At 34.4% G+C, this 27,046-nt stretch overlaps 1 protein-coding gene across 2 annotated transcripts in view; it reads left to right on the top strand.

Moving 5' to 3' along the window:
* Positions 1-27,046, top strand: part of LOC125061693 (filamin-A) — a 167,655-nt gene that overhangs the window by 49,324 nt on the left and 91,285 nt on the right. Inside the window, exons 7-21 of one of the 2 annotated variants that reach the window (XM_047667242.1) lie at positions 2,465-2,606; positions 3,956-4,119; positions 5,272-5,447; positions 6,605-6,717; positions 8,393-8,574; positions 11,183-11,425; positions 12,044-12,167; positions 12,902-13,946; positions 14,483-14,652; positions 15,601-15,685; positions 16,918-17,068; positions 17,788-17,887; positions 17,921-17,957; positions 21,797-21,885; positions 23,379-23,555. In XM_047667242.1, the coding sequence (XP_047523198.1) occupies positions 2,465-2,606; positions 3,956-4,119; positions 5,272-5,447; positions 6,605-6,717; positions 8,393-8,574; positions 11,183-11,425; positions 12,044-12,167; positions 12,902-13,946; positions 14,483-14,652; positions 15,601-15,685; positions 16,918-17,068; positions 17,788-17,887; positions 17,921-17,957; positions 21,797-21,885; positions 23,379-23,555 (2,998 nt within the window). Of the gene's footprint in view, positions 1-2,464; positions 2,607-3,955; positions 4,120-5,271; positions 5,448-6,604; positions 6,718-8,392; positions 8,575-11,182; positions 11,426-12,043; positions 12,168-12,901; positions 13,947-14,482; positions 14,653-15,600; positions 15,686-16,917; positions 17,069-17,787; positions 17,958-21,796; positions 21,886-23,378; positions 23,556-27,046 lie in introns of both variants that reach the window. The other variant, XM_047667241.1, reaches the window with a different exon arrangement.

Genomic DNA, 27,046 nt, shown 5'->3' with positions numbered 1-27,046 from the left:
TCAATGTATATTATTTTATTATTAGTTTTATGTGTCTATAGTTTAATACAGTATTTTATATTTTATTAACTAATATATATTATAATGAGTATATGTACGCGATGGTTGCCATTTTGATAACTTTATAATATAATGTTAAAAATAAATGATGTGTATTATGGCAATGAAGTGTAAATAAATAAAATAAATAAATGTTAGCTTAAATTATAAAGCAGCAGGTTCAAGGCGCCGATCTCATTTATCACAATCTATCCAACCACAAGTTCCATAAACCCAATGTTCCACTGAATACTCAATCAGTACTGCCCTGGGTTCCCTGAACGTACAGTCCAAAGTCCAGATGGCCGACCCCACTTGCATTTGCTCAGCTCTGCCCTGCGATTCTGTAACTCACTTCACGAACTCACACAGCGGTTTTCGGTGAGTTCGTGAAGTGAGTTGCAGAATCGCAGGGCAGAACAATATTCGTAGTTTTAGTCGTCAAGTAATGATCTTAATTATGAAACAATTAAATCGTCATGATCGTTGAACAATGTCGGATTTGAAAAAAATCCAAAATTCACTTTTTATTATATTTGGATACTACATTGACTAAATAATACGGCTACATTAAATAAAATCCATGTGTTTTAAATTTCAAATTAATCAGTCGGTAAATTGATAGAAGTATTAGATTTTTCTAGAAAACTGTGTTATTTAATGTTATAATTTTTATTTTGTTTCAAAACAAACCCCTTTGTTTACTTGTATGCCAATTTTCATAATAACAGAATATGAATTAAAATAGTTATGACAAAAACTAACATGATTATATTATTTTGAAATGGCTGCCCTGTAAAGTTTAGTATTTATCAGATCCGTCACTATTCTACGACTATGACGAAATAGTAACAAAACTATTTTTTTTTAAAGACAATTCACACCAATTGACCTAGTCCCATGCTAAGCTGGTGAAGCTTGTATTATGGGTACTAGGCAACAGATATACATACATATTATAGATAGACATATAAATACATATTTAAACACCCAAGACCTAAGCACAACACCAAATGCTCATCACATCGATGTTCGTCTCAGCCGGGGATCGAACCCAGGACCCATGGATTCGCAGTCAGGGGTACTAACCACTAGACCAATGAGTCGTCAAATCTAATCAAATCAAAATAAATGATTAGACTTCAAAGTAATAGAAGGAATCACAATGGTTAACAAAAGCAACAATAAAAATCTACGGTCAATTGACTCAAGCATTTCACTGGCTATCCGAGCATTCCCTGACATATCTAACCATGATAATAGTATAGTTTTCAACCACAATTTGAAGCATCTTACCAAAGCAATAATTTCCGTACAATATTTACCATTCCTCATAAAGTAGATAAAATTTACACCATAAATACCAAACCACTTAGTAAGTTCGAGAGATTAATTGTTTTGTTTGTATCAAACATAATAAATGTACCTAGTAGTATTAAATGAGATTTTATACATAAGATTATTAATATCTTAAATTGTTTGTTCTTAGTATTAATTCATATATTTTTCAATGTTGATGTTTGAAAGGCAAGTTATTACTCTACGCTTAGACTAAAAATGCCTTCGTATTTGAAAATCCTGTTTTATTTGACATAATAATAATTAATTCCGTTTATTTCCAATATTTAAGTTTATACAGTTTAAATTTAATAAACAAAAGGCTCGAACCTACGATTTTAGAGATGCTCTCTGCTTTGCTTTTGCTTGCTTTGTAACACCATAATCATTCTTAAAATACCCTAAATACTAGCAATAGTTGTAATAATTGCAATAGTTTTCGTTGTTACGTTTAATTATATTATAAATTAGCTGGCCTGGCGAACATCGTACCGCCTAACAGTCGATTCTTTATTTCTTTTAAATACTTATTATGCTATTCGGGACACCGGTCTAGCTAGTAAGATAAAAAAAAGAAAGTTGATAAGAGATGGTATTAAAGTTCAAATTGACTTTTAAGTATTATTACGAATATTTTGTATGGGAATATAGAAAAGTGTTGTTTTTAGACTTTTTCACTCAATTTTTTTTATTTTTTCTCTCCGTAAGAACCATCCTCGTACTTCAAGGAATATTATTTAAAAAATCTGACAAATCGGTCAAGCCGTTTTCATGTTATGTCGTGACAACGGAAAACGGGTTTCATTTTTATATATATACTAGTGGACCCCACAGACGTTGTCCTGCATGATATTTCAAGCTATTAGGATATTAAAGTATGAAAGTACCGACTGCAGCGCCACCTGCCGGGCTGATTTGTGAATCTAAACCATTCCCAGATCCCCTTGAACACACACAGAAAATTTCATCAAAATCGGTTCAGTCGTTTGAGAGAAGTTCAGTGACATACACACTCACAGAAGAGTTATATATATAAAGATATAGATTAATACACTTGAGATACTTTATTAATTTGGGACTCTTTTAGACGGACTGGAACGACGGACGTGTGGCAAACGAGCTGGTGAGGTCCATGGGAGGTCCTGCTCCTCCGGCCAGTAAACTCCGCAGAGACCCAGCCCGTTGGGAGGAGAACAACCAAATGGCTATAGATGCTGCTAAAAAGCTTGGTATGTATTGTCTCGAGGAAACAGGTCGAATCGAGAATAGAGCGTGGAAATGAAATATCATTTATTCAAGAACGTAACACTTAAAAATAAATAAATCAGTGGCGCTACAACCTTTTTAGATCTGGGCCTCAGATTGTACCTGTTGCATGATTAATTTGTCAATATAATAGGCAATTATTTGCCGTCGATTTTTTGGATCTAAAGCAAACCGGTTTCTTCACGATGTTTTCCTTAACCGTTCGAGCGAATATTAAATGCGCACATAGAAAGAAAGTCCATTGGTGCACAGCTAGGTATTGAACCTACGACCTCAGGGATGAGTAGTTTCTTAATTTTGTCACTCAGTGACTGAATGACCGATCATCAATACTCTATTAATATATTCAAATTTAGAATACAATTACTGTATTTCACAAGTAATACATATTATATTAATAAAATTGTTTAGTGCGATTGCCAAGTCAATCTATTTTTTTAAAACATAAAGAATTTTTAATATTGATATGATCACTATAAGATATTAGGTAAGCTAATCAAGTAAAAATTTAAGCCAGAAGGGACTGAATAAATTAACCGGCTTGGTATTACAAAGATCTCACAACTTTTTTCGGTAAGTTAAGTTTTTGATGGCATAAAAATTAAACACCACGTACACACGTACGCTAGTACGAAATTTCGCAGGACCTGCGATTAATATATATATATAATATATGTGTGTAATTTCTTGTGACATACATAGTGTTACCATGCTAATGCCAAGTCAATCTATTTATTCCGTCTCCCTAGAAAAGAAGCAACAAACGCGAATCTTTTACAAAAAGGATTGATTAGCTTGCATTTATAAATATATAAAGTAAACTCTTTATAACGTCATTCGATTTAACACGAAATCCATATTCATTCTTTATAACCCAACGGACATTCTCTATTACGAAGATATATTTGCACATTTAGACATCAACAACATACTTAAGTGTATTTTTTTTTATAATCAGCTTACAAAACTAACCTATTAAGGTGTCGAAATTTCTAAGAAAGATACCTGAGGTCACAACAGCCTTCTCGCCTTTGTTATTGTTAATTGCATTAACGCATATACCATTATTCTTAGATTACCTACATTGCCTGTAGGAAATTTTGGTCTCAGTTACTAAACGCACTATTGTCACCTATTTATATATATATATTATTGTAATATGGTTGTAGTATGGATAAATATGGTATTTTTTCTCATCCCTCTATATAACGAAACCTCTCTATAACGTCTCTCTTCATTATAAAGAGTTTACACTGTTATTTGTATATTGTCCAGTCATAATGAAGTATACCAGGATAACATATAATTGCAGGAGTTCAGCCAGTATTATCAGCGAAGGACATGAGTCAAAGCGACGTGGAGCACTTAGGTGTAATGGCTTGGGCAACGCAATTCCGGAATATTCCGCCGAGGCCGCCCGTCCACGACATGTTGCGGGTCGCACTCGATTCCACTTCGGGGAGAGTGGGAGAACCTGTGAGTAGATTTTTAAGAATTCCCTCGCATCTTGGAGATTAACTCATTTATTTCAGATGAGGCTAGCAGGATAAATTGCCTGTGTTATATTGTTAAGGTACTTTTTGGGAAGACATTTTGATTTTAATTCGAGCTGTTGCACTTCCTTACAATTCTAATTGCCTGGAAGATATCGCTTTATTGTTATTATTATTTAATTGTAAAGTGTAAAGAATTAAATTAGAAACATATCTTGATAATTTAATTATTTATGCACACTTCGTTATATTTACACAAAAACAAACAAGGCTTTATCGCTTGTAAAAAAAGCCTTATTTGATCTCTTTCAGGCAACCCTAGCAAGTGCAAGAAAAGCCTAACCAAAACTCATAAAAAAATTATAGAACCTAACTTTAAAATAATAAAAAATAAAAACTGATCTCACGGGTTCAAAAGTCACGATTGAGCAGGGTAGGATATGGTTAAAAAATGCTTACGTAGAAGAGTTTAAAAAAATGTTACACACACACACAACTTAATGGCGGAGATCCTAAACGAATTGCCTAAGAAGGATGAGCGATAATGATTATTACGACAAAAGTGTCCAGTACACTCACTCGCGTCCATTTCTCCTTTAAAGTCACCTCTCATAGATGATAGAATGAACCATATATATACTTCAAATTTATCAGCTGATTTTAATTGAAAAGTTCCTATTTAATACTTTGCTTGAAAATCGTGATAGAGGCTCTCATGGTAATACCGAGTCCAGCTAAAAATCAACCCGTGTGTCTAATACGTTTGACTTATATAACAGGTTTATTTTATTCGCGTTTGTTACACTACATCTTGAATTTTATGTAGCGATCAATGCCGAGCGATGGCAAACTTTTGTAAAATAAAATTATTAATTTTTATATCAATCAAATAAAATGTTTATTAGTAATCATAACAATCTACAGTACAGTATTTAAAACGTAATATTAATAATTAGAAATTAATAAAAAGAAAATTAAAACAATTAAAATTTAAAATGCTTGGTCCCATTTGGTAGCATTTCCTCTCTGTATTGCGATACTTATTCGTTGAGCGAGGAAAGCACCAGCTCTGGGGTCACCGGTAGTAACTACCAGGCGCCAAATTTTCATTTAATTAAGGAAAATTCAATTTCAGACATACATTAAAGTTCAGAGCGTATCAAAAGACTTGTCAATGTCGGATGTAAAGGTGTTAATTGTGAATCCACTTGAGCAAGAATCCAGGTTAAAGCTCGATTCGAGAGGCGCCGGGGAATTCGTACCTGAGCACGCTGGCATGCACGAGATAGTTCTTGTTGTTGATGATATACGGTTAGTATTTTTATTCTCTCCGAAAATGCAGTTTTAATAAAATTTGGAATTCGTTTTTGATTACTTAGATTTAATATGTAAGCGAATCTTGACCTTTTTTTTTAGATTTAAATCGATGATTTTTCAAACTCAAAATCTCTATATATAAAATTCTCGTGTCATAAAGTTCGTTCTCGTACTCCTCCGAAACGGCTCGACCGATTCTAATGAAATTTTTATGCATGCTCAGTAAGTTTGAGAATCGGCCACTATCTATATTTCAAACCTCTAAGTCCACCCCAAAAATTTTTTTTGATAATATTTTTTTTTTTTTATTATGTGGCATTAAAAAATACATACAACCCTATATGTTCACCCCTCTACGATCAACCACTATTTTTAAGTATATGAGTTAGTTATTTCTATTAAAACAAAAAAAAAATTTCCTAGAAATAAACAACGTTTGCCGGGTCAGTAACTTAATAAAAAGCTTTATTGATTAATTTACGTTTAACAAGAGTTTTGAATAAGTAGTCAGTAATAATTTTCTAATTTCACTTGGGAGTTTGTTGTAAAATCGAATACAATTTCCATATAAGTGGGCGTCAAAAATAGATTAACCAGAGAGCATCATAATATTTAATTCCTTAAACTTAATATTTAAACTAATTGCTTATTCTTAGTGTAACGATGATATTTAAAGGCCGTAACGCACTCGTGAGCCCATTGGCAATGCAAATGTCCATGGGTGTGTAAGAGTGCCCGCTTGCCCTCGGTTCTATAAAAAAAAATATTTTTTTTATATTGATTCAATTAATAACACAATTAACGCTTAACGACGAAAACTCAAGTCCCATACATTTAGTTCTCAAATCGAGGTCGATGAACTGGCTATACGCTCTCCTCTTTATATATTAAAATGTGTGTAAAAAAAATACGATTAAAAAGAGTGGCGGAGAGTTTATTGCCAGTTCTTCTCTCCCGTTCTACGCCCTTGATTTGAGAACTGGCGGTAAATGTAAAATTAGAAGCATTTATATGTACTGACGAGTCATAAGTGTAAATTATGCTACCTATATGATTATATGATTTTTTACTTTAACTTTTATTGCAAAGCTCATGATTGCTAAACTATTAAAACGCCAAAAATGAATTAATATAGATATATATTTTTACAGTGTGGATGGGAGATATTTCTTTAGAGTTCTGCCAAGATTGGTGTCGGTCCCACCTCCTGGTATGGCTCCTTGCGCAGCTGGGAGCCTGGTAGAAGTGTTGGTTAGCGCGACAGGTAATTTTATTATATATAAACTTTTTAATCTATTAATTGAATACATAATTAATAATAAAAAATTAACTAATTAATTTAAATTATAAAATGAATATACTATTCACGTTTTTTTATAAATCGATCGGAATATACCACTTGCTTTGCAAATAAACGATTTATTATTATAATTATCATTAATAATAAATATGTTATTATCTTTCACATTAATTGCGTTTGAAACCAATTTTTTCAATTTCCTATACTTATTTTCCATTGAAAATAGTATTAAAGTTTCGATAATAGTTCCAAAGATTTCGAAGTAAGGTAAGTTTGGTTGAATTTCAATGCAAAGTATATATCGGTATTAAAACTTTGAAAGTTATCTCTTATTTAATGTTTAATACGTTCGTAAAGCATTCCTAGATTTTTTCACAATTAAAACGACTCTCAAGGAAAAAAATGTGTGCGTGTACTAGGTGTACACACGTAAGAAGTGAAACTTCTTTATGACCTTATTTTTCGAAAAATGATCTACTATATGCAACTTTACAGAAATTGGTTAAATAAAGTTAAATTAGATAAAGTTTAACAAAAGGCTTTTATTATCATAGACATGAATACAAATACAATTATGTATTTCATTTTAACTAATTACTGTACTACAATGTAGTACTAAGATTATTACAGAATTTCATTAATTGTAATAGAATTATTAGTATTACTATCATTGTTATCGTTATTATATATTTTTGTTACTAATGGCTTCGGATCTCTTCGGATCAACCGTGGTAGGGACAAGAAAAAGATGGCGCGTAACCGAAAAATGTGACAAATGTGTGTAAATTTCTTTCCAACGCCGATAAAGAAGTTTGACATCAAAAAGCAACATGGCGCGTAACCTGCTACAAAATTTCTCCCATACGTCGATAAAGAAGTTTCACTTCAAAAGATGGCGCGTAACGGAAAAATGTGACGCGTAACGAAAAAATGTTACACTAAATTTTTTTCCAACCCCGATAAAAAAGTTTCACTTCAAAAAATAAATCAAACCCAATTCTAAAATGAGCCTGAAGAACGTTATGGACCACTGCCGTGTAATGCTTTCAGGAAGGTAAATAGATTTTTAAAAGTGCCTTTATAGCGTGGAGCAGTGATGGCCTAGTGGCTTCAGCGTGCGCCTCTCATCCCAGAGGTCGTAGGTTCAATCCCCGGCTGTGCACCAATGGACTTTCTTTCTATTTGCGCATTTAACATTCGCTCGAACGGTGAAGGAAAACATCGTGAGGAAACCGGCTTGCCTTAGACCCAAAAAGTCAACGGCGTGCGTCAGGCACAGAAGGCTGATCACCTATTTGTCTATTAGATTATCTGAGGCCTAGACCTAAAAAGGTTGTAGCGCCATTGATTTTTTTTAGGTCATAAGTTTTGACAACAATTATACATAACTTAACTTTATATGACTGATTTATACATCTGAATGTACCACTTTCAGATTTATTAATTATACAAAATATACGTATAATCCACTAAGACTTTTCTTTAATATATGTAGTGTAACCGTACTAAATAAATTTTTCGGTATAAAATTTCCTATATTTGTAAAGTATGTTTTTCTGTATATTTTCATACCCGTTTTGTTTATATTATTGCAGTGATACAATTCTCCATATGACAGACTATTGAATATCGTTTTCAGGTGCCCCGCGTCGCCAAGATATTGACGTGACAGCTCATTCGCCTAGTGGTAGAGCTGTTCCATTAGAAGCCAGGCACCCTCCGCCTTCAGCAGCTGGCACCACAGCGTCCAGCGCCACCTTCCAGCCCGATGAAGCCGGCACATGGACCATAGCTATTACGTACAAGGGCGAGCATATCCAGGTTAGTTACGTAACGAATTTTGGGAGGGGGGGGGGGCCTTTTGTAAAACGTTACGATGCGGGGCGGGGATTGAAATACACTTTATTGTTAATATTATTTTCTACTTACACCACATAATACGTAACTAAAGAGTCACTAGGTGGTGACGAAACGTTTTACTAAACTTGGATACAGTACTGTACATGGGTACTGAAAAACGTTACGGCGAGTTCATGGGGGGGGGAGGCAATAATCTCCAAAAATTGCGTTACGTAATTTTTGAACGCTCTTCGTTTACGCTTGCGTTACGTGATATGTACTTCAAATATCTGCCATCATTATGAGTCATGTCACTTAATATAACTATTAAAACAATTTTGATGGCCACAATAAGCAAAAGAAAAATACTTTATTATTAATAATAAAAAAACGATATTTCGTTAAAAAGAAAGTTCACCATCCCCCACACTAGGATTCCCGGTGGGCAGCTAGTCTATTCCATTTGGCATGTTTTCGGGATTTGACAATAATTTCTACATAACAACTATTGTTGCACAATAAAAATAGTGTTTCAGCATAGGATAGTTTGAGAAGATGATGTTTAAAGAAAAAACTTTTTACCGGATTAATGTCAAAAAAAGTATCACAGCTGTAGAGAAAATTGCATTATCTGTATTTATTTCCCCGGAGTTGGTATCGACTAAAAGATGGAGGGTTCCAACACATCCAACACCTTTTGTCTTCAGTCACCGTGACCAGTGACCACGCAAGCTGTAAAGCACGCGAAACGTCGGATAAATTTAAAATTATGTCAAATAATTGTAAATTTATAATAATACATAACTTTAATCCGGTAAAAAGATTTTTCTTTAAATGTGTAAAGGTTATGTTAATCAAAGACAATACTAGATGATGTTTAAGATTGTAAGTGAAAGTTGTAAGTAAGAATAATACTTTTTGATTCCGAGAAATTTGTGGAAAACGTATAAAATACTAGCAAAAGGTTAAACTGATAAATTCATGTACCTCGTACGTAATTCGCCAATGTTTCGGATTTAAGCTATGTTACAATACAATGTAGGTACGAAGATGTCATTTTCCCCCTTACCAAAGAGTGTGTGAGGAAATATTTTAGTAAGCAAGAAAACTTAGTTTAGCAGTAGTAACAATTTCTTTTTCCTTTAAAATATTAAGTTTTACTTCGTTTAATGTTTAATTTTAATTTTTGAAGTCAAACTTCTTTATCGGCGTTGGAATGAAAGTTCTTTATCGACGTATGGGAGAAATTTTGTAGCAAATCGTCACGTTTTTCAATGATAGTAATAATTCTATTACAATTAATGAAATTCTATAATAATCTTTGTAGTAATAAGGTAAAATGAAATATTTGTATTCATGTGTATGATAATAAAAGCCTTTTGTTAAACTTTATCTAATTTAACGAATTTCTGTAAAGTTGCATATAGTAGATCATTTTTCCGAAAAATAAGGTCATAAAGAAGTTTCACTTCTTACGTGTGTACGCCTAGTACACGCAGAATTTTTTTTTCTTATCTATTAATGTACTTAATTATTGACTTATGTTTTCTGTTTCGTATATTTTATTTAACATTGTATATTGTCAAAGTGTTTTCTTTTATATTACTTATAAATAAATATCATGCCTTAGAAAAAACAAATTCTCTGGTTGTGGTCTGGTTTTTGTAATACTACATACCTAGAACAGAAGTTTCCGTTCCACAACTGAGCGTTTTTCAAGGCAGTCTTTGCCGCGCACCACCACTATTTGGAACCAGCTGCCCACTGAAGTATTTCCGAACCAATTCGACTTAGGGTCCTTCAAGAAAAGAGCGTACCTATTCTTAAAAGGCCGGCAACGCACTCGCGAGCCCTCTGGCATTGAGAGTGTCCATGGGCGTCGGTATCACTTAACATCAGGTGAGCCTCCTGCACGTTTGCCCCCCGTTCTATAAAAAAAAATGTGTGCGTGTATTAGGTGTACACACGTAAGAAGTGAAACTTCTTTATGACCTTATTTTTCGAAAAATGATCTACTATATGCAACTTTACAGAAATTGGTTAATTAAAGTTAAATTAGATAAAGTTTAACAAAAGGCTTTTATTATCATAGACATGAATACAAATACAATTATTTCATTTTAACTTATTACTGTACTACTATGTAGTAGGTACTAAGATTATTACAGATCTACTAAGATCATTAATTGTAATAGAATTATTACTATCATTGTTATCGTTATTATATATTTTTGTTACTAATGGCTTCGAATCTCTTCGGATCAACCGTTGTAGGGACAAGAAAAAGATGGCGCGTAACCGAAAAATGTGACTAATGTGTGTAAATTTTTTTCCAACGCCGATAAAGAAGTTTGACTTCAAAAAGCAACATGGCGCGTAACCTGCTACAAAATTTCTCCCATACGTCGATAAAGAAGTTTCACTTCAAAAGATGGCGCGTAACGGAAAAATGTGACGCGTAACGAAAAAATGTTACACAAATTTTTTTTCCAACCCCGATAAAGCAGTTTCACTTCAAAAAAAAAACAAAATTATAATAGTGATTTTCAATAGTTTCAAATCCGTTTGAATAACTTTATTATTTACACAGGGAGGTCCATTTACATGTGAAGTATTCGACCCAGCGGGTGTTCGTCTGAGCCCCGGTGCGTTAGAAGGCGCCGATGCCCTGAAACCACACTCCTTCGAATTGGACACAAGTGGGTGCGGTGTCAAAGGTGACCTACAACTCGACATAGTGCATGACAAGCGAAGTGTTATGTGTGCACTTGAGAAGTTATCGCCGACCAAATATAGGGCGACCTTCATGCCGAAAGCTACGGGGAAACATAGGGTAATGTTTAATATAATAATAATACAGTCAAAATCGTTTATGACGACATCGTTTAGAACAACATACCGGTTATATTGACCAAAATCAAAGGTCCCGGCTGATTGCTATTGTATTCGGTTCTTAAGTCATCGGCTATTACGACTATCGGTTTTTACGTTTATAAGTAGTCCCATCGATGTCGTTATAACAAATTTTGACTGTACTAATACTACTCGATAGACGAAAAATATGGCACAGAGCGCCCCACGCTTTTTCACAATAATACCAGTATTTTTGTTCATTACCATTTTCAGCCTAAATTAGGAATTATTTTTCACTTTCTAGTTTGATGTGCTTTAAAAGCGTGTTTTTTTAACTATTATTTATTTTTTAGTTCAATTTTTTTCGAATTATTTTTGTTTTTCGCATTGTCATCGATCTTTGACAGGTGCGCAAAGTTTGAATTAAATCTGTCCGTTAAAAGTGGGTCAAAATCGAGTCCGAAGGAGTCGGTTACATAAATACATATAGGTGAAGCTAATATAAAGCGTGTAATTAAATACATGGCAAAACAACGTTTGCCGGGTCAGCTAGTAATTTATAATATTGTACGAATTATATTATATTAAAATTCCCCAGCTATATATATATTTCAACGGTTACGATGTTCACGGATCACCGCATGTGTTCCGTGTGGGGTCAAAGTCTAAAAGGCTGAGAGATAGCGCCAGCCCCTCGCCATATGCGGGAATGTCAAGTCCAGGTATTTATTCGATATCATCTTTTCACTCTAATATTTATTTCATCCACAGACAAAGAAAAGTTTTAAAGATATAAAAAAGTTTCTATATTTGATACTAACCGTTATTTATATGGATTCAGCAACTTTTAATAAACAGATTAAAGCAAAAATTCTTTTATATTTATTTAATAATAACACATTTAATATTAACAAAAAAAAATAGTTTTTTTGAATTCTCTTAATACAATGTTTTTATGCTTCTTTTTTCTTCTGTCTAAATTGTGTCGATGGTATGATAAAAAGAGAGAGTTAAACATATAACATAGGACTGATTTTGCTTATAATTATCTAATATATAAAAAATAAATAAATAAATAAAAATAACTCCATGTGTTGTCCACCCCTAAATTTTAATTTTTTAGAGATTTTTTTTTATTTTATTTTTTTATTATACATCATATAAAATTACATACAACCCTTAATTTTCACCCCTCTTCGATCCACAGCTATTTTTTATTTGTTAATTAAAATCTTATGACTTGAACTATGAGGTTTATATCGAGAACAATTCACAGAAAATCCTAGAAAGTTTTCATTCCAGAAAACCGAACAGTCTCTAGAATAGCATAGCAAAATGTTCCATGTTAGTATGTACTAAAAAGTTAGGCTAAGTAAAATCACATTAAGGAGAAACGAAGTTCGTGGGGGCAGCTAGTATTCTATAGAATTTACATTTAGCTAATGTAAAATTTCAGTTACGCGCTTAAGATCAGAAAGTCCGCAGATATATGAATCGAATTCGAGTAAATACGGCCGACGCGATGACTACAAAGACACCAGAGAGAAATCATTTGACGTCACCGACACATATTCAAGGATTAATAAGGACAAAGCAGAAAGTCCTTTATATAGGACCACTAGTCCTTTACGCAGAACGCCGAATTACGAAGAACGTGACTATTACAACACAAAAGACGCCACCGATTCATATTCAAGAATGAATAAAGAATATAAAACTGATAGTAACAGGACAACTCCTATACGCAGAACGCCAAATTTTGAAGAACGTGACATGTACAATAGTAAAGACGCCACCGATTCATATTCGAGAATTAATAAAGAATATAAAACAGATCATAACAGAACAACTAGTCCTGTACAAAGAACGCCGACTTTTGAAGAACGCGATTTATATAATACAAAAGCCGCCACAGATACATATTCAAGGATTAATAAAGAATATAAAACAGATCATAACAGAACAACTAGTCCTGTACAAAGAACGCCGACTTTTGAAGAACGCGATTTATATAATACAAAAGCCGCCACAGATACATATTCAAGGATTAATAAAGAATATAAAACAGATCATAACAGAACAACTAGTCCTGTACAAAGAACGCCGACTTTTGAAGAACGCGATTTATATAATACAAAAGCCGCCACAGATACATATTCGAGAATTAATAAAGAATATAAAACAGATCATAACAGAACAACTAGTCCTGTACAAAGAACGCCGACTTTTGAAGAACGTGACTATTACAACACAAAAGACGCCACCGATACATATTCAAGGATTAATAAAGAATATAAAACAGATCATCACAGAACAACGAGTCCTGTACAAAGAACATCCAGTCCTATACGCAGGGCAACCAGTCCTTCCCACAGAACATCCAGTCCAATTACGTCTAAATATTTGGGTTCTCGGCTCGATAGTGCGCATAGAGCGACCAGCCCGTTTGCAACTTCGCTAACTAGAGACAGCCCTTTGAAACCTACCAGTCCAATTAACCGGTACGTACTAATTGTTTGTCTAGTACAAAGCGAATTGTATATTAAATTGTTTTGATGTGTTTAATTGTCCTATATACATTGGGTAATTGAGAAACAATGTTGTTTTATGGGTATTAATAGATAAAGATGTAGGTACATTGTTCTCGCGTCGCTTTTTATTCCATGTTTCTTATAAGAACAAACTATGGGTGGGATTTTTGGAAATATAAAATTGTTGTGTCTTTATTATTCATGTTTCATACTCAGTCTTTATGAACACGATTGCCAGATTCCTGAGAAAGTTATGTGTTCATTATAAAATTTTTGAGAAGCGAAAAATCTTGAAAGTATAAAAACGAAAATACACGAATTCCACGCGGGTAAAGATGCGGGCGACCGAGTTTAAGTCATAAAAAGAACCGCACAGTAAATAATAAAACACCAAAAAAGGAGGGTACCTCCCTGAAAGGTCGATCGATAAGACTGTTGCCCTTTATTAAAAAATACTGTTTTGCCGACTTTAATTACGATTGTACTAAAATAAATATTGATTTCAGTGTCAGCAGTCCCACTGAGCGATACAGCCCAGTGACGACAACTAAGAGGGTAGTTGAAAAACGTTCGAATTACAAAATGTACAGTTCGTACAGCGGATCGCAAGACAACATCGATCACAGCCCTTTGTCATCATTGGAAAATGAGCGATCGAGGCGATACGGCAGTCCAGGTACAATTCTTATTAAAACATATCAATAAATATATTTGAGGGAATCTTTTGCTCTTTCTAATAGGTAAAGCTTTCTGTGCCTTTTTTGTTGACTTTTTTTTGTCTAAGGATTCCTTACGATGTTAAGAAAGTCAATTGGTGTACAGTGATCTACATTGCGTTGTCTTAAATACCTAAAACACAAAAAAGTAAATGCTAATCTTAAGAGCAGTGTTGGCCTAGTGGCTTCAGCGTGCGACTCTCATACCTGAGGTCGTAGGTTCGATCCCCGGCTGTGCACCAATGGACTTTCTTTCTATGTGCGCATTTAACACTTGCTCGAACGGTGAAGGAAAACAACGTGAGGGAACCGACACGTCTTAGACCCAAAAAGTCGATGGCGTGTGTCAGGCACTGAAGGCTGACCACTTGCCTATTAGATTTAAAGAATGATCATGAAACAGTTTCAGAAATCTGAGGCCAAGACCTAAAAGAGGTTTTAGCGCCACTGATTTATTTTTTTAATTTTAAGAATCATAGTTCATGCTAGGTTTCCGAATACAATTAAAAAAGAATTTGAATACATTAATTACAAATGTTTATAAAGATGATATTAAATTTAATTATTGTTTAAGTTGTAAAAGGGGGCTAGACGGAAAAAATTCTTACGAAAAGTTGTCACGACACTTTTTTGCTATTTGCTATTGTAATACACCGGTTCTCGTCCGATCACCGAAGTTAAGCAACGTCGGGCGAGGTCAGTACTTGGATGGGTGACCGCCTGGAAACACCTCGTGATGTTGGCTTTTTTTTTCGTCGTAAGATTGGTGTCGAGAAAATCTATCATACTGTTATGATACCAATTAACATATAAATTAATCGAAAGGAATTTCGTTCCATCCGGGTGTCCCTTGACACCTCTAAAGTTTTTTATTTTGTAAATCTGGAATTGAAATACTCCTTTTACAGGTGGAGATGGCAATGAAGCGGATCCAGGTGGAAAGAACTCGTGGGATTCCGTGGAAAGAACAAGACAGATGCTCACGAAAAATAGGTTTGTTTTGACATGAAATGAGCGCTCTCGTTGTCTTTTTTATTTTAAAGTACAGAGCGCAAACGGGTAGGAAGCTCACCTGATGTTAAATGACATGCTAATGGACACACTCAATGTTCAAGAGGGCTCGCGAGTGCGTTGCCGGCCTAATGTTCACTGTAATTGTCATGATTTTAGAATAGATAGATTGTAAGTTGTAACGTGAACTGCAGAAATTGAATAATATATATATATTAATATATATTATATATATATTAAAAATGTCCATGGGCGGCGGATATATACTGACCATTTGCCGCATATTCTATAAAAAAAAGATAAGATTTACAAAAAATTATAATAAATATATTACACTACAATATTAAGTAGTATATATACGTAAATACGTATTTAAACATTCCTATTCGCTAAACAATTATTTCGTTTAATTTATCAGCCCACTACTGAATATCAGGTCTGAATAAGTAATGTTCATTCGGTGTTGCAAAGAATTCAAATATTTAGGCGTCTTTTACGACTTTTTTTGTTTTTACACACTCCTAAATTATGCTGACATTTTATTTTAGATATTTTACCTATAAATATTTCTATCATCTCATTAATTCCTAGGTATTTATCTTTTTTCTTTTCTCACAGTTGCCGGGAAAAGATCGCTCGAAAGCGATAAGGCCGCCAGTTGCCTTTCCTTTACTTGTAATTTTGTTAAATTTTTATATCAAAAAGCAACAAAGTGTAAATAAATATTTATGTGGCCATTTTTGGCAAAGGTCATCTGCAAATCACGCCATTTCTGTCTGCACTGTACCACGTGTACCTGATGGTAATCTGGTCTATCCACGTTCTAAATTCTCTTCTTCTTTTTTTTATGTAATAGGAGGCAAATGGGCAGGAGGCTCACCTGATGTTAAGTGATACCGCCGCCCATGGACACTCACAATGCCAGAGGGCTCGCAAGTGCGTTGCCGGCCTTTCAAGAATTGGTACGCTCTTTTCTTGAAGGACCCTAAGTCGTATTGGTTCGGAAATACTTCAGTGGGCAACTGGTTCCACATAGTGGTGGTGCGCGGCAAAAACTGCCTTAGAAAACGCTCAGTTGTGGAACGACGGACGTCGAGGTGATGGTATTTTAAACTCTTCTTTTACGTTTCTGTACATTGGGCACTAGTTAATAAATTCGTATCGGTTATTGCATTTATATAACATATTTTAGTTTGCTATTATCTGTTACGTAGTTTGGACACAGACCGCCACGGGCAGAGTACGTTAGAACGTGAGACACAACGAAACACCCAACTCAACAAGTTTAGCGATTTGTCGCACGACGCGTTCAACCAACAGTTGGATCGATTGGCCGATGAAAGGGAATCCGACACTTACACACATGTAAGTAATTGTGTAATGAAATTAAAGTGGACTGTCTATGATAAATAGTTTCAAAGTTTACTGAGGAAATACGTTGCTAATACGAACTTTTTATACAGCTGGTTTCAATAAATGAATTGAATAAATAATAGTTAAAAAAAACTAAAAAATACCGCTATTAAAGCACATCAAACTAAAAAGTGTTTTAAACTATTATTTATTTTTTAGTAAAATTTTTTTTATTTTTTTTTCGGATTATTGCATTGTCATCGATCTTTGACAGGTGCGCAAAGTTTGAATTAAATCTGTCCGTTAAAAGTGGGTCAAAATCGAGTCCGAAGGAGTCGGTTACATACATACATACAAGCTAATATAAAGCGTGTAAAAATGTATTCATTCATTATTAGTACCAGCAGTGTTGACCTAGTGGCTTCATCGTGCTACTCTTATAGGTATAAGCAGTAGGTTCGAACCCCGGCTGTGCAACAATGGACTTTATATCTTTGTGCGCATTTAACATTCGCTCGAACGGTGAAGGGAAACATCGTGAGGAAACCGGCTTGCCTTAGACCCAAAGAGTCGACGGTGTGTCAGGCACAGGAGGCTGATCACCTACTTGCCTATTGCGAGAATGTTTTTTTCGTTGCCTAATGGTAAAGCAAACATTTGAAAAAGAATACAAAAGAATTTGGCGTAGTTTTTCTATTTTTCTAAATGATGTAGAAGATTTTCTGTTACAGAAAGAGTTTAAACGCGAAGTTCGCGAGAGCTCCTACGTGGTTCGCGACTCTTCCTTCAGCAGTATGGAGGAGAAGCGTCAGGAACAGCAGTCTTTTTTATCCAATAGGCCCCCCCGCGACCCTACCGGGGGGGCCAATTCTGAGACGGACGCAGCCCATGTTCGTTTCAGGTGAATATTTTTACTTCTTATCACTATTATTATCGTATTATGTGAATATATACTATACATTTAATATATCTAAACATATCCATACAACAACCGCCACCGAACTTAATTCGGACTAAAAAAAAAAATCATCTCTTCGAACATAAATAAATGTCTTAAAAATCCATTACACTTCTATAGTCGTATTTTTAATTAGACGAAGCCAACTGACAGTAGCTAATGTCACTTTGTAAAATAATGTTGCCATATTTAAAGTAATAGTGATGCGTTCAGTTCTTGTTCAATCAGATGAATGAACATTGGTGTGAATAGTTAATCATTTCAAACAATAAAAGAATAATATTTATATTTCAAAATTGTATAAAAGTGCTCTGATATAAGTTAGGTACTAGTACTGTGTAACTACAATCAGTTTTTTGACGTCTTATTACAAAACGCGGCGCGGCGACTAGTGCCATCACCGATCATTAATTCAGGCGTTTTTACTTTGTCACAACACTATTTTTATTTCATTAAAAACTGACAACACCGTAAACGTCAGTTGACTTCGTCTAATTAAAAATACGACTATAGTAACGTCCATAAAGTAATGTTAACAAGGACTAAACAGCTGATCATAAACATCCGCCATCTTGTCTGTCAATATGTCGTTGTTAAACTTTTGACCTTTGACCAAACACTGAACGTTTATCGGTAAATATTATATTAAATGAAACACTTTGTTTGAAGCTGGGTAACAAACTTTAATTGTTTTACATGAGATTATAACTAAGATAACATTAGGGGTTGTGGGGTTGCGACGCTGGATTAAATAAACTAACTTGACTTATTGAAGAGTTCGTAAATCTAATTGACACTTATGTTATTGGACATTGTCGGGAACGAGAATGTTAAATTACAATAACAATTGAACACTTGATTGACACAACATGTGATTACACTTTTAATTATTAACTAATATATAAAAACATATATGTAACTTAACTAATGTTAGGTTACATAACTACGGCCGATCGGAACATTTGATTATATTCCTTTGCATTTCGCTGTGGTTTTGATATAAAGCAATTAATGCTTTTGAAAATGTTTGCCTATTTAATTTATTAAATTCCTCCCTTTACCATATATTGTTTATTGAATGTTTGTGTGTATGAACTATTTGCGATTTTATTTAAAGGCAAAGTATTTGTTATCAATCTCTCATTGTTCCTATACTAATTGTTTTATTATTGTATTATTATAATTAGTTCGAGTCAAGGATAATATCGAGCTATGCACTCAGGGCTTATATTTATAGCTAAAAAACTATGTATCAACTACCTCCGAACCGTTCTTTGCAATGTTAGAGAATGTAAAATAAGGAAAAAGGTACGAAATTTCACGAAATAATGCTTTTTTTTAAAGTAGCTTATTAATATCTGGCCTCAGATTGCATATCTGATTTTTGATATTTTTGAAGTGAAAACTTCTTTAGCGGCGTTGTACACTTTTTTTGGAATGGGTAAAAAATGTTAAACTCGCGTCAGGACACGTGACCTGATCGAAAATTCGTAAGACGGATGGAGAGTAGACAGCTGGCGCGGCGTATTTAATGTAATATAAATTGTCATGTTTGTCTACGATAGCGCAGTAAATAAATATTGTATTCTACCACATAAATGATAGTACTTTTATACTGATAACTAGCAAACTCGGCGAACTCCGTTTCGCCACCAGATGGCTTCGTTTTATGTAACATTTCGTTTGGTGATTCCGCTTTTCTGTTGAAATTTTTCCAGAATTTTCTTTGCTATAAACCTCACGGAGCCCGAGACCTTTCCAACGTATGCAAAACCGTGGAAATCGGTTCGTGCGTTCTGGAGTTATAGCGTCAGGAAGGAAAACCCGACTTATTTTTATATAGTAGACTAGCAGACCGGCCAAGCGTTGCTGTGGCTAAGGTTTTTGTTATATTACATAGTAGCAAACTATTCAAGGGAAACGGTAGGAGAACACCAGTCATGGGGACCACCACGCTTTATTGCCATTAAATTGTAGCTTATGTGAAACGTTGGTACTTTCAACACAGCGCCATCTGTTAGAATTGTTGCTATCAAATAATAAACAAATATTTTGCAATAAAATAATATTGCGGGTATAAATTGAGATGTAAGCTATCCTATCTTTTAAGTTGGATCAAACTACACACGGTGTGCAAATTTGATTGATATCGGTTCGGTAGTTTAGGAGTCCATAGCGGACAAACAACGTGACACGTAATTTATATATATTAAGATTAAAGCAATTCGTGCAAAATTATTCCCTAACCATTCCAAAATATTAAAAATGCACAACGTTAATATTCAAGTTTTCACTTCTGCCGGCACTCCCGGAGTGCATCTCGTCGTTTTTTTTTAATATTCAGCTGCTGTAACACGGTCAAAGGCATACGCGTGTCTTTGAGATATTAAAAGTCTTTAAATGCGGTCATAAAGTGCATTGGTGCACAGCCGGGGCTCAAACCTAAGCCCTCAAGGATGACAGTAGCACGATTAAACCACTAGGCCAACATGGCTCGATATTATAAGATAGTTTTAATATAACTAAAATGAAAATCATAGAGCAGTGTGTTGCTCGAACGGTGAAGGAAAACATCGTGAGGAAACCGACATGTCTTAGACATGCTTATTAGATTTAAAAATGCTCATGAAACAGATTCAGACATCTGAGGCCAAGACCTAAGGAGGTTGTAGTGCCACTGATTTATTTATTTTTAAAATGAAAATTACCAGTTAAATATATATCAGATGAGCCTAGTAAACTAAAATTAGGACGGCTGATGGCGACGTGTATCTCGGTCGTATATATTAAGTTTCTCATGTAAATAAAATACATTATTTTTGTAATGAGAAATAAAGTTCTTTAAACATTAAAACTTGTTCAAGATTTTGTTTTCAATAGGGCTTAAGAACAAAATACATTACACACGGCACAAAACAAAAATTACTACCATTACCCCGCAAATAAAAGCTCAAATCACCGAGAGGGCTTCTAAAGAGATTCTAACGGATTTTAGAATTTATTGCGCTGAGAACGCATTTTCAATTTACGTATTTTTATAGGCTACTTCATTCTTGAAAACACCTGTGCGCTATTAGAACAGTGATTGTTCTTTTATAGTAGGCAACTCGAGTTCCGTAGAACAGTATTCTCACAACTAGTTAATAGATTCTTATTTGTTGAGTTAGCGATAAAAACTATCTAACCTAACTTAAAAATCAGTGGCGCTACAACCTTCTGAACCTGTTTCATGGCTATTTATCAATCTAGATAGGCAAGTAGGTGATCAGCCTCCTGTGCCTGACACACGCCGTCGGGTCTAAGGCAAGCCGGTACACAATATTTCATTCACCGTTCATGTTAAATGCGCACATAGAAAGTCCAAGTGCACAGCCGGGGATCAAACCTATGACCTCAGGGACGTCGCACGCTGTAGCTATATGTCATTTCACACTATTTCCTATATATATATATATACATATATATTACGACGGGGTGACTTATTTTTTCTGATCGATTATTGTCGGATATAGTGGAGAAGCGCAATCCGGCCTTCCGATATTTTTCTCATGACTGATTCCGGTTTCCGACGCCGGACCGGAGCAGTGGAGAAAGGGCCTTAAGCTAGAAGTCTTGTTAGCTAGGATTCGTCTTTTGTTCTACTCTTTTTACCGCAGTATAATTTACGACAGAAAGAGATGAAGGAGTAGCTTATCTTAATTTATAATTACCCTGATTAAGTCATACTAAACTATTTGACATTTTATCGGACACCGTGTTACCCTTTAATTTATTTGTTACAGACCAATTCAAAGGGATAATAGAGGAGCAAAAGGAATAGTAATAAAACCATCTTACAAAGGAGTTTTGGGACAGCCCGTCGAGTTTATAGGTAATTACAAGGCTTGAAAAGTTAATCTTTAATTAATAAGCAAATTGAAATAAATTTTACCTTTGGCTTTGATAGATCAATTTTCAACTGTGTCAAATGTCAAAATGAATTTTGACAGATGGGAGCAAGGTTTTTTTGTTTTTTGATTATTTTACCTACACGTTACCTTTATCTTTTTTTTCTTCTTTTTTTTATGAATGGACAATTCACACCAATTGACCTAGTCCCATGCTAAGCTGGTGAAGCTTGTTTTATGGGTACTAGGCAACGGATATACATACATATTATAGATAGATAAACATATAAATAAATACATATTTAAACACCCAAGACCTAAGCACAACACCAAATGCTCATCACATCGATGTTTGTTCAGCCGGGGATCGAACCCGGGACCCATTGATTCGCAGTCAGGGGTACTAACCACTAGACCAATGAGCCGTCTACATGAATTTATGTAAAAACTTAGTTTTTAAATAATATTACATGTTCGGGATGAGAACCGTAGCTAGTGTCATTTGAGGTCGCAAGAGTAGGTACTAATTTTTAACCAAATTAAAAAAAAAACTGATAAAGCGACACCCTTTTCCAACGACGACATATACACACATAGAAATATTATATATATCTTAACAATAAGCAAAAAAATTTGGAGTGTACATTTTTATTATACATTTCTGTGTAACATTTATGTTTAACATAATTGTCACGTATTTTAAAAAGATAGCTTGCAACATATACTGTAGATATAGCAGTATATATAATGTGGTGAACATGAATAAATTAACTACTTTAAATTCCCTATATAACTCAAACAGTGGGCAGTGTTGACCTACTGGCTTGAGCATGCGACTCTCATCCCTGAGGTCGTAGGTTCGATCCCCGGCTGTGCACCAATGTAGTTTCTTTCTATGTGCGCATTTAACGTTCGGCTTGCCTTAGACCCAAAAGGTCGGATGCGTGCGTAAGGCACAGAAGGCTGATCACATACTTGCCTATTTGATTAACAAATGAGGCCTAGACCTAAAAAGGTTGTAGTTGATTTATTTCTCTTCCTCAAACATTAAGGTCTGACACACTTTTTACACGCTTTATATTAGCTTCACCTGTATGTATGTATGTATGTATGTAACCGACTCCTTCGGACTCGATTTTGACCCACTTTAAACGGACAGATTTAATTCAAACTTTGTACACTTATAAAGAATCAGCGACAATATAATAATTTCATAGGTTTATCTCGGAAAAACAATGAAATTTTTTTTAAGACCACAAAGCAATACGATGGTGTGCCATATTTTTTCGTCTATCGAGCAACCAACGCTTTTTCACAATAAAACCAGTATTTTTTGTTCATTACCATTTTCAGCCTAAATTAGGAATCATATTTGACTTGCTATGGCTGGAACTTAAATATTGAAAACCAATTTTATTGTTTTTGTGTACGTTTTTAAATACTGCAAGAACTGAGTTAAGAAAACTCTTTATTGCAGTAGACGCAAGCGGCGCTGGTCCTGGTCAACTGGAGCTTGAAGTATCTGGCGGTAATGGATCCTTAGTGGCCAGCTCTGTCAGGTCTCTCGGTGGTAATCGATACAATGCGGCATTCACGCCGACGGTACTCCGGCCGCATATCGTACGGGTCACATTTAACAACGAACATGTACCAGGTGAGGCAATTTATTACTAGGATTGCGTAGGATACATTGTTCAATGTATCTAAAAACGATTTGCGTAATACCTAGGGCTATATTTGTGCTGCAGAAGCGGGCCGTTCGGGGTATTTGTTGTGTTTCTCCGAGGGAGTAAGTACGGAATAAGTTTAAGGAATTAAATATTATGTCAAGTCAAGTATCAGCTAGGTGAGGGGTACCGGGTTCGATTCCCGGTTCGAGGATAAGTTTTAATTTAATTTAAAATTTGTTCTCGGCCTTTGGGAGGGTTGTGCGGTACCGGGCGAGTGCCTAAACCGTACAGGACACGGTCGAATTTCTAAAGACAAGCACGAATTATAAAAAATCCTATACTTGACGCTGGCTAATGCACAAATCTTGCCAGAGCCATAAAAAAAAAGTCAAGTCAAAAATCATTTATTCGTGGTAACACAATGTACACTTATGAACTTCAAAAAATAAATATAGAAAGAAAAGAGCGTTCTGGTATTGAGTGTGGCCGTGGGCGGTTTCACCCAACATCATGTAAGCCCCCTGCTTCCCAAATCAAGGGCGTAGAGCGAGAAGAGCTAGCAAGAGTCTTTCCGCTAATCTTTTTAATCTTTGGCCATTGAAATCTACTGATGTCAAGGGCTATTTCAGGAAGTTAAATATATAAGTAAAAAAATAATCAGTGGCGCCACAACCTCTTTAGGTCTTGGCCTCAGATTTCTAAATCTGTTTCATGATCATTTTTAAATCTAATAGGCAAGTAGGTGATGAGCCTGCAGTGCCTGACACACGCCATAGACTTTTTGGGTTTAAGACATGTCGGTTTCCTCACGATGTTTTCCTTCACCGTTCGAGCAAATGCTAAATGCGCACATAGAAACAAAGTCCATCGGTGCACAGCCGGGGATCGAACCTACGACCTCAGGTATGAGAGTCGCACGCTGAAGCCACTAGGCCAACACTGCTCACGCTCACATATTTTTAAAAACAACAAAATTTATGAAAAAAGCCATATCTAATATTTAAGTAATAAGTTTTGTTATAGCCCATGTTACTCGCTATAACTTTATATTAGTAAAAGATTTTTAAATCGTATCGATTACAAACGAAATATCAATTATTTCCTGTTTGTTAAACGATACTATATTTTTTATTATTGTTTCTAAATTATTTGTATGAAAAATGGAGTAGCGCCCCCTAGTGGGAGTATTTGGAACTTGGATACACGGTGATTGTTATCTATGTATGTTATAAACATTTCTTATTCTCTTGGAAAACTTTCAAAAATATAAAACATTCCTCTGTATAATATTACTAGAATGAATAAATAAATAAAAATAAAAGTTTAGTATAGAATATAAGATACAGGTATCACTTATTCCACGTCATTAAATTTGAATCGGTAGACATCCCTACTCATCGGCAAAGAAGACAGAGGGTGTAGGCCGGTACATTAAAATAGCAAATTATCAACCAACACTTATTTTAAAACAAATATCGCAAATTAATTAGAAGCAGCCTGTCTAGCACTAGTCCCAGGCCCTTTTCTCAACTAGATAATCGTTAACTTTATAGTAAGCCTTTTTACACAGCTTTTCTTTAATACTTAAATTTGTCTAGTATAAATATACATATATCTCGTCCATCTTTGGATGTTATCGTTACCGTAAAAAGTAAAAAATGTACAATTTCCAAGTAAAAAGTGATAAAATTCTAGTTTCAAATATTAAGATTTTTAGTGTAACATTTTTGCCGCCTGGGGCTTGTCGTCGCGTAACACTAATGCGATTACTCCCATACGCTAGCGCATATATTTTGGACTTCTAAAAATTAAATTCCCTTAAAAATCATATTTAGGTAACAAACTTTAAATATAATTTATTTATTTATTTATTTGCTTAACGGTATTCCTACAGCTACTTACGAGTACTATACAATATTCAAAAAATTACACTATACACAAGCCAAAAACTGAATACACATTTCAACACACACAAAGCACAGTTACACCTATACAAATACAAAAAAAAATATAAAGAATATATGTATATATAATAAATTCTAAGATTCATAGTTCATGAAGAATAACAAAGCCATTCTATCTAATAAAGGATACTTGAGTTTTTTATATAATTTCTTAAGCATTTTTTAGATACATTAAATATATCTATTTGCTGGTAATTTCTGTTATAATCTGAAGGTATACGATACATGACTGAATAATGATAATAATGATTATGAATAATGATGATTTACAAAGCTTGCCAACGCTCGGCACATTCATTCATTGATACATAAGAAAAATAAAATTCAAGATTTAATTTGACAAGCACTTATAGGCAAACATAACAAACTCAAAAAGAAAAAATATATTCATAAATAATAAAACTAAAGGAAAATTGATTTTAAAGTGTGAAAGGAGCAAGTAAAGATATCCAGACCTAGCCCGTTTATCCAAATTCTCGATCTGGATATCGGTGAGTTCTGGGCAAAACGCGTTCTTCTGAAAGGAGGGACAAATGGGATGATGTCTGGGGTATCTAGAAGGTTGGGGTAAAATATAAAAACGATGTGTGTCACCGATTTTGGGGTCTCGTGGTAAGATTCAGAGTCGAGACTTAACGCTAAGTACGACTCATTTATGTCAAAAATTAATTAGAATTTACATACGAGAGTCATTCTGTCTTTAACTTTGATTTTTTTTAAATCCATCTGCAATCAGCCTCATGGCTTTTATCAGATTATATAATAAACTAGCTGGCCTGGCGAACATCGTACCGCCTAACGGTCGATTCTTTATTTTTTTTAAATACTTATTCTGCTATTCGGGACACCGAATCTAGCTAGTAAGATAAAAAAAAGAAAGTTGATAAGACAACAAATACATTATGTCAAAAAATAAAAATTTACCTTCCCGGAACCCCTCCACTAACACTTGAACTTTATGATATAGTATTAAAGTTCAAATTGACTTTTAAGTATTATTACGAATATTTTGTATGGGAATATAGAAAAGTGTTGTTTTTAGACTTTTTCACTCAATTTTTTTAATTTTTCTCTCCGTAAGAACCATCCTCGTACTTCAAAGAATATTATAAAAAAAATCAGACAAATCGGTCGAGCCGTTTTCATGTTATGTCGTGACAACGGAAAACGGGTTTCATTTTTTTATATATATAGATAATGACAATTAAATATTGGCTTTGATTTTCACGACAAGAATATAAGTATTAATTGGATTTTAAAAACATATTATTATCAAATCTTGCCAAAACTATATAAAAAAATTCCACATATAGTAGGCTGTTATATTGAAAATGTACGAGCCTAAGCTGTATATTTTGCTTACTCAGGCTTTCTTATAAGCGCGGTTATTACCTTAATCGTCGGAATTACGCATCTTCATCAGTTACATTACATAGCATTAATCATTAAATATATCTTCTCACATCTTAACACGGGATGATAATAAATAATAGTTAAAAAAACTAAAAAAC

The sequence above is a fragment of the Pieris napi genome, chromosome 24, assembly GCF_905475465.1.
Source record: "Pieris napi chromosome 24, ilPieNapi1.2, whole genome shotgun sequence".
Classification (NCBI taxonomy): domain Eukaryota; kingdom Metazoa; phylum Arthropoda; class Insecta; order Lepidoptera; family Pieridae; genus Pieris; species Pieris napi.
The sequence above is the reverse complement of the archived record's forward strand: the minus strand, read 5'-3'. Positions and strand labels throughout refer to the sequence as shown.